Source organism: Quercus robur, chromosome 5 (genome assembly GCF_932294415.1).
Source record: "Quercus robur chromosome 5, dhQueRobu3.1, whole genome shotgun sequence".
NCBI lineage: Eukaryota > Viridiplantae > Streptophyta > Magnoliopsida > Fagales > Fagaceae > Quercus > Quercus robur.
Genome location: NC_065538.1, coordinates 66660363 through 66673590, shown reverse-complemented (window position 1 = coordinate 66673590; position 13228 = coordinate 66660363). Strand labels below are relative to the sequence as shown.

Genomic DNA, 13228 nt, shown 5'->3' with positions numbered 1-13228 from the left:
CTCAATGATATGTTTTTCAAAATCTTGTGCGGTATTTTCTTTTCCTTGCTTCTCTCTCAAGAACTAAGGGCAAAGTAAGGACAGAGCGACCCTTCAGTCCTAAGGCAAGTTTAGGATTCTTCAGAAACCAAGGATAGTCATGGTCATTCACAGAGATTAAAAAGCTTTGGGTTCAACATTTTAGGGTGGACATGTGGAATGGCATGCCTAAGAATTTTCTTAACTTCTATATAAGTTAATGGCAGCTCTCAAAAGGAAGTGAAGTCTTATCTGCATAATGTGGTAGGTGAAGAAAGAGAGGATACACAAAGCAAAGTTGTATGGAACATTACCTGGTCCTGGTCTGAGACCTGCACTCTGTAAATTCTGCATTTACTGAACTATTTCTATTATCCTTGAACTTTCTACAGATAATGTGACCAGTTTACACATAATTGTAGTGGCTCTGAAACTTCCCAAACAAAAAGAAAATTAAAAAAATAAAAAATAAAAAAATAAAAAGGAAGTAATAAAAATACGGATTATAACAGTTACTTATCTGGATGATTTTCTGATCCTATGAGAAATGCCGTTTAGCAAAAGCACTTGACTTAGTTTTGTTATAAGTATTTTCCATGTCCAGCACCGTGTACTAAACATTTCTGAGCTTTACATATTTGATTTTCAAATTAGAAGAGTTGGGAATGATTTGGAGATTATGAACATTTGAAATCACAATGAAGCTGAATTGTAGCATTTAACTTTTGACGGTAAATGCAAAACTAAGAGATTAAGAATCAATATGTTTATCCATTTAAAATTTAATTAATACTAATATCTTGTTCAATTATAGTGATGAATGATGCTTTTTATTTATTTTTTATTTTTTTGGATAGGTTTAGTGATGAATGTCATTCCACGTTTGCACGCTCTCTAACCACTATTTCGTTGTTCTAGTTAATACTTGCTATCCTTTGGTTGTTTGTTTTGTAGTACTTGTCGAAGAATATAAATGGGGCCATTTGGACCCTCCATTTGATCCTAGCGAATCGCAATAATGTACTTCTTTTGGGAACAACTGAGCTAATTAGAAGTTGTTTATTGTTTTTGTCTGCCCTCAAAAATTAGGAACATTGCTTCCTTCTATCATATAATAGTAAGTCTCACTAGTTAAATTTATTATAGGACTTACTATTCGCATGAGAGTACGGAGCATTACTCTTGTAATATTGAATAAATGCCCCCCCCCCCCCTCCTCCCAAATCTCCTTCTCAAGTCAATGATTTTTACAATGTTTTTCTCGTGCAATTATTCAGTGTATCTAGTGTACTTCACTATACTATTTTCTCTCACATAAAGATATGTTTTACATGTGAATCACACCAAACAAGATTCACATTTACATTTAAAGAAAGTGTAGTCCATTGGCCGTAAAAATCAATTTCCTTGTTTTCCTCTACATGTTTTAGTTCTTTTTGTTATTATAACTTTTATGAAGATTTGGTGGATAATTTTCTTGTTTTCCCATTCATGTTTTAGTTCCTTTTGTTATTATAACTTTTAAGAAGATTTGGTGGAATGCGTGAAGAACCTCAAGAGAGATAAAAGGCATAGTTGACTCATTATTTATGTAACAGGAGCTAAATCCTATTTTCAAAAGAGAAATGATATGTCTACAACATTTTTACAACAAATCCTAAGTGACAGGTTGTTACTTATTGTTATTGTTAGGGCAAAAAAATAATCTTAGTGTTTGTTTCAAATTTGAACCAATAACAACTAACCACCTGTGATTTGTTGTAAAAATGTTGTAAATGTAATATCTCTCTTTTCAAAAACATGTAAAAGTCCAAACCTTGAATTTAGTTTTGACTTGTTTTGATAGTAAATTCTGACTTCTTAAGATGAGTTAATTTTCTCATCTCTCATGCCTTTACAACAGTTTTTATTCTTTTTTCTTTAATTAGTGAATCTTAAGCTTACAATCCTATTCTTTCCACCTTTTCTTACAAAGTGAAAATGTTATTTGAGCAAGATTCCACTTGTGGTACCATTGCAATGATTACTAATAAGTCTAATATCATTCCCAATCACAATATAATGTGTCTCTATCTTGTAATTCAAATTATCAATACATTCAGCCTTTTGAGATACATTTTATGTTATGTTTTTCTCTTCGTAGTTTAATGAGTCATATGACTTTTATATATATATATATATATATATATATATATATATTTATATATAAGGCAAAAATCCAAAACTCACCTTTTAACTTTCAATTTTTTTCATTTCAATTCTCTAACTTTCATTTTTGTTATTTCAGTTCTCTAACTTTTAATTGTTGTCAATTCAGTATTCTGTTAACCATCTGTTAAGTGTCTCCGTTAAATGAGCAAAACGACACATTTTGGCCTTTTTTTTTTCATAATTAAAAGAAATAAAAAAATAAAATAAAAACCTGTTATTAAAATAAATAACAAAGTTGAAGAAATGAAAACTCTGTCTAAGAGACTGTCGAGTTTAGGGATCTACGCAAAGAGGGTGGTGGTGGACGCAATGCACCACATGCTAGACTATCATCGATCATAGCGAAAGAGCTTCTGAACGGTCAAAAAGTGGTGGTGGTGGTGGTGGTTAGATGTGAAGAGATCCATATCTCAGGAGGACTTGTTCACCAGAAAATGAAATACATGCATGAGATTCCTCCGTAAGCGCATGAGCACTAAGCCTTATCATGGTCCCGTCCACTTTCGCGCTCCTACTAAGATTCTATGGCGCACTATTCATGGGTACGCATCAACACAACTCAATCTCTTTCTTTCTTTCTTTAATATATAATATGGGTTTTGATTATTATTACTTGAAAAGGTAAGGTATGAGTTTTTCTTTCTTCAAATTTGTTTTATTATTACATAAGGGTCCTTTTTTGGACAGTGTCCAGGCCCAAGTTGAAGCAAGGACCCTGGGCCTTTTAGTTGTTATTTAAAGGGACTGGGCTTGGCTCATCGTAGCTAAATGGACTGTTTTCAAACCAAGTGGTGCACAGAGCAAGAATCCTACAATATATACATATTAACAAGCAAGATTATATATGTATTGAACAGTAAGAAACAGTAAAGGAACAATGTAATAAAGAGAGAGACAAAATAATTATTAAGGATCTTCAAAACACTGTGAAATATTTCATTACTTTTCTTAATTGTAAATTACAATGTGCTCACTAAGACGTGTCACAAGGTCCAAATAAGCTCAAAAATTACAGACTTAGATGGCTATCTAAGCCTCTAAGACTTGCAAAGTTTGAATCTCTTTAAATCCAAGTATATTCTATAGTGGCTGTTTTGAGACACTGGGCGATATTTCTCTTTCTTTTACTACTTTCTTTGAGTTTTTGACAGAGTTTTCTCAATGATTCTGTTATGATTTACTATTGCTTAATCCCCCTTCATTGTTGGCTGCCTCCCCCTTTTACAGTGTCATTCTAGGGTTTCGGGGTACCACTGATTCCACCCCTCTTTTCCCCTGGGTATCAGAGCCTATGTCATGCTAGCCACTTCGATGGCTGATCCCTTCCTTATTTTCTCATAGTTTTTTTCTTTTGATGCTTTTTCCGCAAAAGTTTCTAGCTAACTTTCCTTTCTAGGGTGTCCCTAGAGAGCTGACTTCTAATCTCTCTTCCTTCAAGACTTCTACACCTCACCTTTTCAAATTCAGCTTTTTTGGTTACCTTTCCTTTTATCATTTTTCCCGAATGAGCTAATTCCATCTCTGCCAGGTTGAAAGTTTTCCCAAATACTTCCCTTCGTAGTTCTTCTTTCTGGGTTCCCCGAGGTACCAGCCCTTTGTTCATGAATTGTTAGTCCCAAGCTCTCTGAATCCTTTTTGCATCATTAGGTGGTTGATAAAGATGTATTTGTTCTTCGTTCTTTGTGTTTTCTAGGCACTTCTTTTAAGCTATCTTAATCTCATCCCAACTTTGCTACATGTCCCGAGAACCCCGGGCTTCTGGTAGTCCCTGGGTATCCCGACCCAGTTCTTATCACTAGACTCCCTTTGATTTTCTGATCTTAACAGGCTAGGATTTTTCCTTTCTTCTCTTCATTTCATGGGCCTTAAGGCCTATCCTTTTGTGGGTTTTGGGCTTTAAATCTTTTTTTAATGGACTTGGGCCTACCATCCTTTTCTCTTGTGGTGAGCTCAACCCTTTTATATAGGGTTTACCCATTGTGTTATTTTGGGCCTTGGTATTATAACTTTTTAGACCTCAACAACAAAGTTGAAGAAATGAAAACTCTGTGTAAGAGACTGTCAGGTTTAGGGATCTACGCAAAGAGAGTGGTGGTGAACGCAAGGCACCACATGCTAGACTATCATCGATCATAGCGAAAGAGCTTCTGAACGGTCAGAAAGTGGTGGTGGTGGTTCGATGTGAAGAGATTTGTATCTCAGGAGGACTTGTTCGCCAAAAAATGAAATACATGCATGAGATTCCTTCGTAAGCGCATGAGCACTAAGCCTTCTCATGGTCCCATCCACTTTCGCACTCCTGCTAAGATTCTATGGCACACTATTCATGGGTACGCATCAACGCAACTCAATCTCTTTCTTTCTTTCTTTAATATATAATATGGGTTTTGATTATTATTACATGAAAATGTAAGATATGAGTTTTCCTTTCTTCAACTTTTTTTTTTTTTTTAAATAACAATTTTTTTTTTAATTTCTTTTAAGTAAGAAAATTAAATATAAAAAATAAAATAAAATAAAATAAAGCCAAAACGGCGTCGTTTGCTCATTTAACGGAGACACTTAACCGATGATTAACAGAATACCGAATTGACAATAATTGAAAGTTAGAGGACTGAAAAGACAAAACTAAAAGTTAGAGGACTGAAATGAAAAAAACTGAAAGTTAGAAAGTCAATTTTAAATTTTTTTTTCCTATATATAGAGATATATATATATATATATATAATTCACCATGTAATGTAGAAAATATAGTGTCAAATTAGTTTAGAGTCAAACTTTGTACAATAAATAAAGAACTTATTTGAAATTGGAGTTTAAATTTAACCGATACTGGTTTATTAAAAAAAGAAGTGAATCTGAATTTAAGAATATTAAGAGCAGTAATACCATCTGCTTATCATAAAGTATTGCTTGTGAGTCATGAGAATATAGTTATTCTTTCTTTTTCTTTTTCTTTTTCTTTTTCTTTTTTCTTTTCTTTTCTTTTTTTTTGACAATTATAAAAATTGAAATTATCTCCACTAGTTACTGTAATCGAAAATTTAAATTATTTTCAACAATTGTAGGAACGCACTCAATTAGCAATTCAGTCCCAAATCTTTGAACACACATGGGATATCAAAATCAATTATCCTTGGTTGATATCAATCTTTGGTGTTTTACATATGATGTGAATGCATCAATTTAAACCTCAGTGTGGTCTTACATGGCATCGATTATCCTGTAATAGTTTTTCATTGGAATCTCTAGGAAATAGTGGCACAAACAATCACCCACTCCACTCATTTTAAAATAACTTGTTAAAATTTATCCAAACTAGCTAGTGGCCATATATTAAAGAAAGACTTTTTTTTTTTTTTGAGAAAGAATTAAAGAAAGACTTAAAAATCCTTACTAGTACGAGCAAATATTATTCAGACCAAAAAGTAGTTGAACCGTTGGCATCTTACACATAGTTAATTGGCACCTTATGCATACTCAGATATTAGACTTCCATGGAAGAAAACAAAGAATGTGAAGACTGACCACTAAATGAAGTGGAAAGTGGGTTCAAAAACGAATAGGTGCTTTGTTTTGAATATGGAGATCGGATATATTGGCGCATTAGATTTTAGACCCATTCAAGCATGATTGTGAGTCGGGGGTAGTTGATTTGTCAGATTGGAGTTGATTTATTTGACACTAAGGGATTGAAAATGAAGTTTCATTACGGACTTTTTGGTGGGTTTGGACTTTGGAATAAGTTATGGCACTGATTCAGAATTTGCGGGACACAAGAAGTCAGTCCTTGCGCATTAAGCGGCAATCCCATGTTCATGTGTTAGACAATTAGACATGGAACCGTGATAGAAGTGTTTTATGTATATGGATCATCCCAAGAGTATCTAAAACTGAAGTATTTTATGTAAGAGGTCTATGAAATCAGAGATATTCCTTTCAATTGTATGAGGAATCCATATCGATTTTCTGCATATATAATCACAGTGATATAACATTTCTATTTTCTATATATGTATATACACACAGACAACTTACAACACATGTCCCATCAAAATAAAAAACAAAAAAAACTTACAACACATGTCTCACACTCTAAAAAAAAGACTTGCTTGTGAAGTATTCGATAATTGCCTCTTTTTTAGAGATCCAAATTATGCCTTTAAAACCAACACATGCACCCAGTAGTCACAGACTTAAGGGTCTTTTTTTTTTTTTAGTTCACCGTAAACAAGGCTGTGCGTACAATACAAGTCACACTCTAAGATTAGGAGTGTTATTGCATAGTCCCAAATGATGCTCCCTCTCTCTCTCTCTCATAGATACGGGTCCCACCCCTTTGTGAGAGAGAAAGAGTATAGTTCGGGACTATACAATAATAATTTTCTCTAAAATCATAGATGACTTTTAAAGAAAACATATATCCATTATAGAAAATACAACACGAGTTTGATAAATCTTCAACTTAATGGATCAAAATATGTTTTATTCTTATTCAAATATTGATCAATCATTTCAATTTTTATCCCAATTAGTTGTGTTACACTCCGCTTGTTTTGCTTTAAAATGTATTTAGTGAAAACATTTTTAGGTGTTTTATGTGATATAAAATTTCCAGGCACAAACCACCAAAACCAATGCCTCCCAACCACCACTGGCAACTCCAACCACCTGACCGACGATCTAGACTATCGAACCTGTGATCCAACCACTAGATGGGGGGAGAGCCATTGTGTGTTTTTGCCAAATGTTTTACTAAGGGTTTTTTTTTTTTTTTTTTGTAAAATGTTTTACAAAATTTTACCGAGGATTTTAAAAATGATTTTTGCAATCAATGGAAAACATTTTCAGGTTTGACCAACTTTTACAATGAAATAAATAAAGTAAAATATTGAAAATGTTTACCTAAAAACTTTTTACGGTGAAATAGACGGCGTATTAGATATTGTTTTGCGGTAATTTTAAATTTTAGAGCTATGGATATTTTTCATTTAAATTTTAAACTACTAAAATGTTCCATTTAAATCACAAAATATCTAAAAATATTTCATTTAAATCTCTCAAACTTCCTCAAAATTGTTCCTAGAGATGGAGGCAGGTATTAAAACTAAGGGAGGATGTGAGAAGCTACTTCAACCGACAAATTGGTGATGGCAGTAAAGTGGGATTGTGGTTTGACAATTGACATCCTCAAGGGATGGGAGTAAAGCAGATAGTTACCCTGCTGCAATGATTTCTAGTGTTCCCATCAATTGGAAAATGGAATTGGAGGACCTCCTAGATATGAAGCTTGGATAGTGGAACTTTTAGTGTGGGATAAAACTATTATGCCAGAGCAAGTGATGGGGGAGTGGGTAGTTCACTAGAAAATGTGGGGGAAGATTAGATGACTCTTGCAGCCACTCTCTATCAGTTCATCGAAAGGTAAAGTACAAAAAGTATGGGGTTAGTAGATATTTTTCTCTTTTATTTTTGGAGATATAGGTAGTACTAGGTAGTATGGGTTAGTAGAATAATGTTTACATTATTAATGTACATTCCATCACCTCCCAATTTAATAAGGGTACAATCGTATCAGCAAACAGTAAATTATGAACGAGCATTACATAAGATTGACGTGGTGCTTCTTATAGAAATTATGGGTAATTAACTAAAAAAAAATGTGTTGGAATGTTGGCCACCCTTAAAAAAAATATTTTACATAATGCACTTGAGGACTCATGTTTCCTGATCTCCAAGACCACATCCACATCAGTCGATTCAAAGAAAAAGAAAGGAACTTAAAAAAATAAAAATAAAAATTACACAGTATTTCACTATTTTGTAAAATATAAAGTCACTTTATTGAAAGAAATTGCAAAGCATTCCCACCAGTCTTTTCTGTCTAATTAGTAAAAGTTAAAATTGAGGGGGTTCATGTGAATTATGGGCCCTGGCAAAGTCCTTAAGTTTTTTGACATTGACACTGCCTTTTTAAACCAGCAACAGTACATGGTGGTGCCACAGACACAAGCCTTTATCTAGAATCAATGTGAAAGCTTTAATTTCAATCAATAGTGTATTGTTCGTTGTAAAACATACCAATCTTTTTCCTTTATTTCTTTTCATGATCTAAATTTGATAAAGCTTTCCCTTTCTATTATTGATTTGTTTGCGTTTTTTATATATAATCATGTGAGGCTTGTCCCACGTTTTTTCATTTAATTGCGAAGAATTTTATGATCCTCCTATTACTGGTTACCCTTCTCCTTTTTCTGTTTTTTTGACCCTCTCAAAACTTTAACCTACTTTATGATTAATTTTAAAGTTTTACACTTTTTGACATTAGAACAATATTGACTTATAATCTACCTAACATCACATGACCCACCTCTCAAATGTGTTATGCCATTTTTTAACAAAATTTTCATAATCCTTGTTATTCATAATAAAAAATTATCAATAACAGAAATGGAACCCACCTATTTATGAGATGCCCACTTTATGGAACACGTGTAAGAAATTATTCTCCTATTTTACTCGTAATGAGACAAAGAATTTATACTCCACAATTTTTATTTATTACTCAATATATTGCTTGTTACGAGATAAAAATGTTGATATCTCTGTCATTCATATCTTTTTAGCTATCCAAATTACGAAAACTTGACCTGAAAATCATCACCATTAGTCTATTTGGATACATGCAATATCTCAAATCAGTGTGCATACACTTATTTTAAAAAGAAATTATATCCTATCAAAAACTCAATGTAATGAAATTTTAATTTTAATTTTAATTTTTCCGAATTAGGGGGCTTAACTTAAGCCTTAAACATTTAAATATGATATAGACTATAAGTTTTTAATGAAACAACTTATTGTCATCTGATTTGCTTTTGCTTGAAAAATATGCTGAGCAGAAGTATAATTGAAATGAGGTTTTAGAAAATTATAGGGAAAAATAAAAAAGAAGAAGTAGAAGCAAGCTAAACCAAACCGACAAGTTCTTAGCTTGTTGATATGAAAGCTCTATTTCAAACAGGGTTTATAAACTTATACGCAACACTTGGAGTTTTAGCTTGAAGATTCTGTAAAGCATTTCTTAAATGGCTTTTGTTACTTTTGTATAGATTGTGGTTGCCTGTAAGGGTGGTCTTACAAAGGCTACAACGTACTCTTCCTCATGAGTGTTTTTTCTTTTTTTTGCCTTGAAATTATTGCAATTATGTTGTTTTACTGTGAGTTTCTTCTTGGTCTGTGAGTTGAAATTGTAACTGTTTTATTGTGGTTTATAAATTCTCCCATTCAGCCTAATACTATTAATTTTTTTTTCAAGCCCGTGATTATATATGTAGACATCAAATAATTAAACTATTGATTTGGTTTAAGCTGGCTTGTCCGTTTATCAAGAAGAAAACAAGTTATGTCATGTCATGTGATTGCTATGCCTTTAGTTAATGGTTAAATGCACAATCACAATCAGCTGCTCTCTCTCTCTCTCTCATTTGATTGCTACAGAACGTAAATTTGAAAAACTGTGTATCTCATATGATTGCAATAGAACATAAATTTGAAAATTCTAGTGATGGCGTTTGCTCCTGGTTTAGGAAAATTGAATCTTTATCATAACCAATGAACCCAATACAGGCCATCGAAAAATTGTCATGACATTACAATCACATGTGACATTGATAAAGGAACCTTAGTTAGGACTTCAAATCACAACACAAACTGTGCTTATTAAATGCATAAAGCGTTTGTATTGAACAAAAATTCAGGTTATAAGTTATATGAATCTTGCATTAAATTTTATTCTTTATATAATAATTATACTAAGGGTGTGTTTATTTGGAGGTAAAATAGGATGGATGAAAAACTTTGAAAAAAAAATAAGAATGAAAACTTTTTTAGAGTATGTTTGACTGGGTGAGGAGAAAGGAAAATAAATGGTAAAGCCTAGGTGTTTTCTCTCCAAGCCCACCAAAATGTTTTCTCTCTAAAATGAAGAGAAAATTTAATGGGGATGAATTTTTTCTTGATAGACAAAAATGCATATGTTCACATGCCTTTTATTTTATTTTTCTTCTCCTTGGGCAATAAGTAACGTTGCTTTTTTTTTTTTTTTTTCTTTTCTTTTAGGCCTGGGCGTTCCCTTTTTTTTCTTTTCTTTTTTCTGGGCAGTAACTTGCCTCTTCCCCCTTTTTTTCTTTTGATTTTCTAGGGCATGGGTGTGATAGTTTTTTTTTTAAGGATGTGATTTTTATTTTTTTAATAAATTTGGGTGATTGTTCTTTTTTGGTGGTTATTTGTCACTTTTTTGTTTTAACTGGGCATCATTCTTTAACAAGGATATATGAGTAAATTTATTCAAACTCATTTTTTCCATCCTTCCACTTTTCCACTCTCAACCAAACAAAAAGTAGAGAAAATAAAATACTTTTTATCCTCCCACCATTTTCTATCCTCCCACTTTTCCTTTCCTCCAACGGACCCTAAATCTGAACACAGGGAAGAACTAATCTGTAAACTAGCAAAATTTGGTTTGAATTGCCGAAAGTGGTTCTAGAGCCTAGACAATTCTGAGGCCTTTTTTTCTACAAGCTAGGAAAAAATAAATTAAATCTCTAAATATCTTGGATCATGGGACTCATGCTGCAACAAATTAAAAAGTCTATTTCCACAATCACCTAATTACGCGGAAGACCCATTTGAGGTTCATGACGTAAATGTTGATCCCAATCAACCCTTGACGTTTGCATTAGGTCAAGTATACGTTGGGGTCACGATAAGAGACCAAAACCAAAGCCCATAAATAAGAGTGCTATGTTCAGTTAACATTATACTTAGGGGACACAAAAAAACAATTAATCAAAAGAAGAAGAAAAACAAAAACAATGGTGTCTCCAAAATCTTCTTCAATGTGTTCAATGTTTTTGTTCCTTGTGCTGTCAGCTGCTTCATTGGCAGCTTCAGCTTCAGTTCAAGAAAATTTCATCCAATGTCTCGACGACAATTCCGAGTTTTCTGTTCCAATAGCCACAGCCTTTTTCACCCCAAACAACTCTTCCTTCACTACTGTCCTCAACTCCTCTGCACAAAACCTTAGGTACTTAGTGCCTTCAGCGCCAAAGCCTGAGTTCATTTTCTTGCCTATGCATGAAGCACATGTCCAAGCAGCTGTAATTTGTTCCAAAAAGCTTGGAATTCATCTCAGAGTACGTAGTGGAGGCCATGACTATGAGGGTCTCTCCTATGTATCAGAACTTATATCACCTTTCATAATAGTTGACTTGGCCAAGCTTAGATCTGTTGATGTTGATATAGCAGACAATAGTGCATGGGTTCAGGCCGGTGCTACTAATGGCGAAGTTTACTACAGAATTTATGAGAAAAGCAAAGTCCATGGCTTCCCAGCTGGTCTTTGTACCAGCTTAGGCATTGGTGGGCACATAACTGGAGGTGCATATGGTGCCATGATGAGAAAATATGGCCTTGGTGCTGACAATGTTATTGATGCTCGAATTGTTGATGCAAATGGCAATATTCTTGACAGAAAAGCCATGGGAGAAGATCATTTTTGGGCAATTAGAGGTGGTGGAGGAGCAAGCTTTGGAGTCATTCTTTGGTGGAAGATAAAGCTAGTTCCTGTCCCAGAAACTGTGACAGTTTTCACAGTTCCTAGGACCTTAGAACAAGGTGGAACAAAGCTCCTCTATAAATGGCAACAAGTTGCTGATAAGCTTGATGAAGACCTCTTTATCAGAGTCATCATCTCACCTGCACCCAAAGCTGGTGCTAAAGGTGAGAAAACAATCACAACTTCTTACAATGCTTTATTTCTTGGTGGTGCTGATAGATTACTCCAAGTTATGAAAGGAAGTTTCCCAGAGTTGGGTTTAACCAAAAAGGATTGTCTTGAAACAAGCTGGATTAAATCAGTGCTTTATATTGCTCAGTTCCCAAGTGGTACGCCCCCAGAAGTTTTGCTCCAAGGAAAATCCACATTCAAGAACTATTTCAAAGCCAAATCAGACTTTGTCAGAGAACCAATTCCAGAGACAGGACTTGAGGGACTCTGGCAAAGGTTATTTCAAGAAGACAGTCCTTTGATGATCTTTAATCCATATGGGGGAATGATGAGCAAGATTCCAGAGTCAGAAATCCCATTTCCTCACAGAAATGGAACTTTGTTCAAAATCCAGTACGTAACTTTGTGGGAAGAACCAGGTGATCAAATTCAAGCAAAGCATTTTGACTGGATTAGGAAGCTTTACAACTACATGACTCCTTATGTTTCATCGTTTCCAAGGCAAGCTTATGTGAATTATAGAGATCTTGATTTGGGGATAAACAACCACACAAACTTTGTACAAGCAAGTTCTTGGGGGAACAGGTATTTCAAGGACAACTTCGACAGATTGGTAAAAGTGAAGAGCAAGGTTGACCCAGACAACTTCTTCAGGCACGAACAGAGCATCCCAGTTCTTCCAGTTTCTTCAAAGTAATGGGTGTGAATGATACAGATAGTAAATGCTCGGATTGGTTGGACAACTTCACTTTGTCTCTGTTACTATAGCTAGTGTCGGTTAGTCAAAATTGTAATAAACGAATGTTATGTTTTTTTTTTTTGATACGAATGTTATGTTATGTAATAAACGAATGTTATGTTTATGTAGAGTCAAGTGTTGTAGAAAATCGGTGTCTCCAAAAAAAAAAAAAAAAAAAAAAGGTATTGTAGAAAATCGATGTAATGCTTTCTCTTTTCCATAAAGTGATATTACTCTCTGTTATTAAAGTGATCTTCCTTGTATCAAGTGATTACCATTTATTAAAAAATAATATATGGTAATAAATGTGTATCAAAAAGGCTTACCAAAAAAATGTGTATCAAAAAAAAGATTACCATTTATTAAAGATTTGAGTCAATTATAGTATAAATGTTTTATAATTTTAAGAAGGTTTCAAACTAAAAGTCTAAAACCTGAGTTTAACCAAGTTACAATAAAAAATAAAGAAT

At 33.6% G+C, this 13228-nt stretch overlaps 1 protein-coding gene across 1 annotated transcript; it reads left to right on the top strand.

The window, feature by feature from the left end:
* The first annotated feature begins 11041 nt into the window (after nucleotides 1-11041).
* LOC126726748 (berberine bridge enzyme-like 13) lies at nucleotides 11042-13006 on the top strand. Its single transcript, XM_050432101.1, has one exon. It carries the CDS (start codon nucleotides 11106-11108, stop codon nucleotides 12714-12716), a length of 1611 nt encoding a protein of 536 aa, XP_050288058.1. The 5' UTR covers nucleotides 11042-11105; the 3' UTR covers nucleotides 12717-13006.
* Nucleotides 13007-13228: the final 222 nt, after the last annotated feature.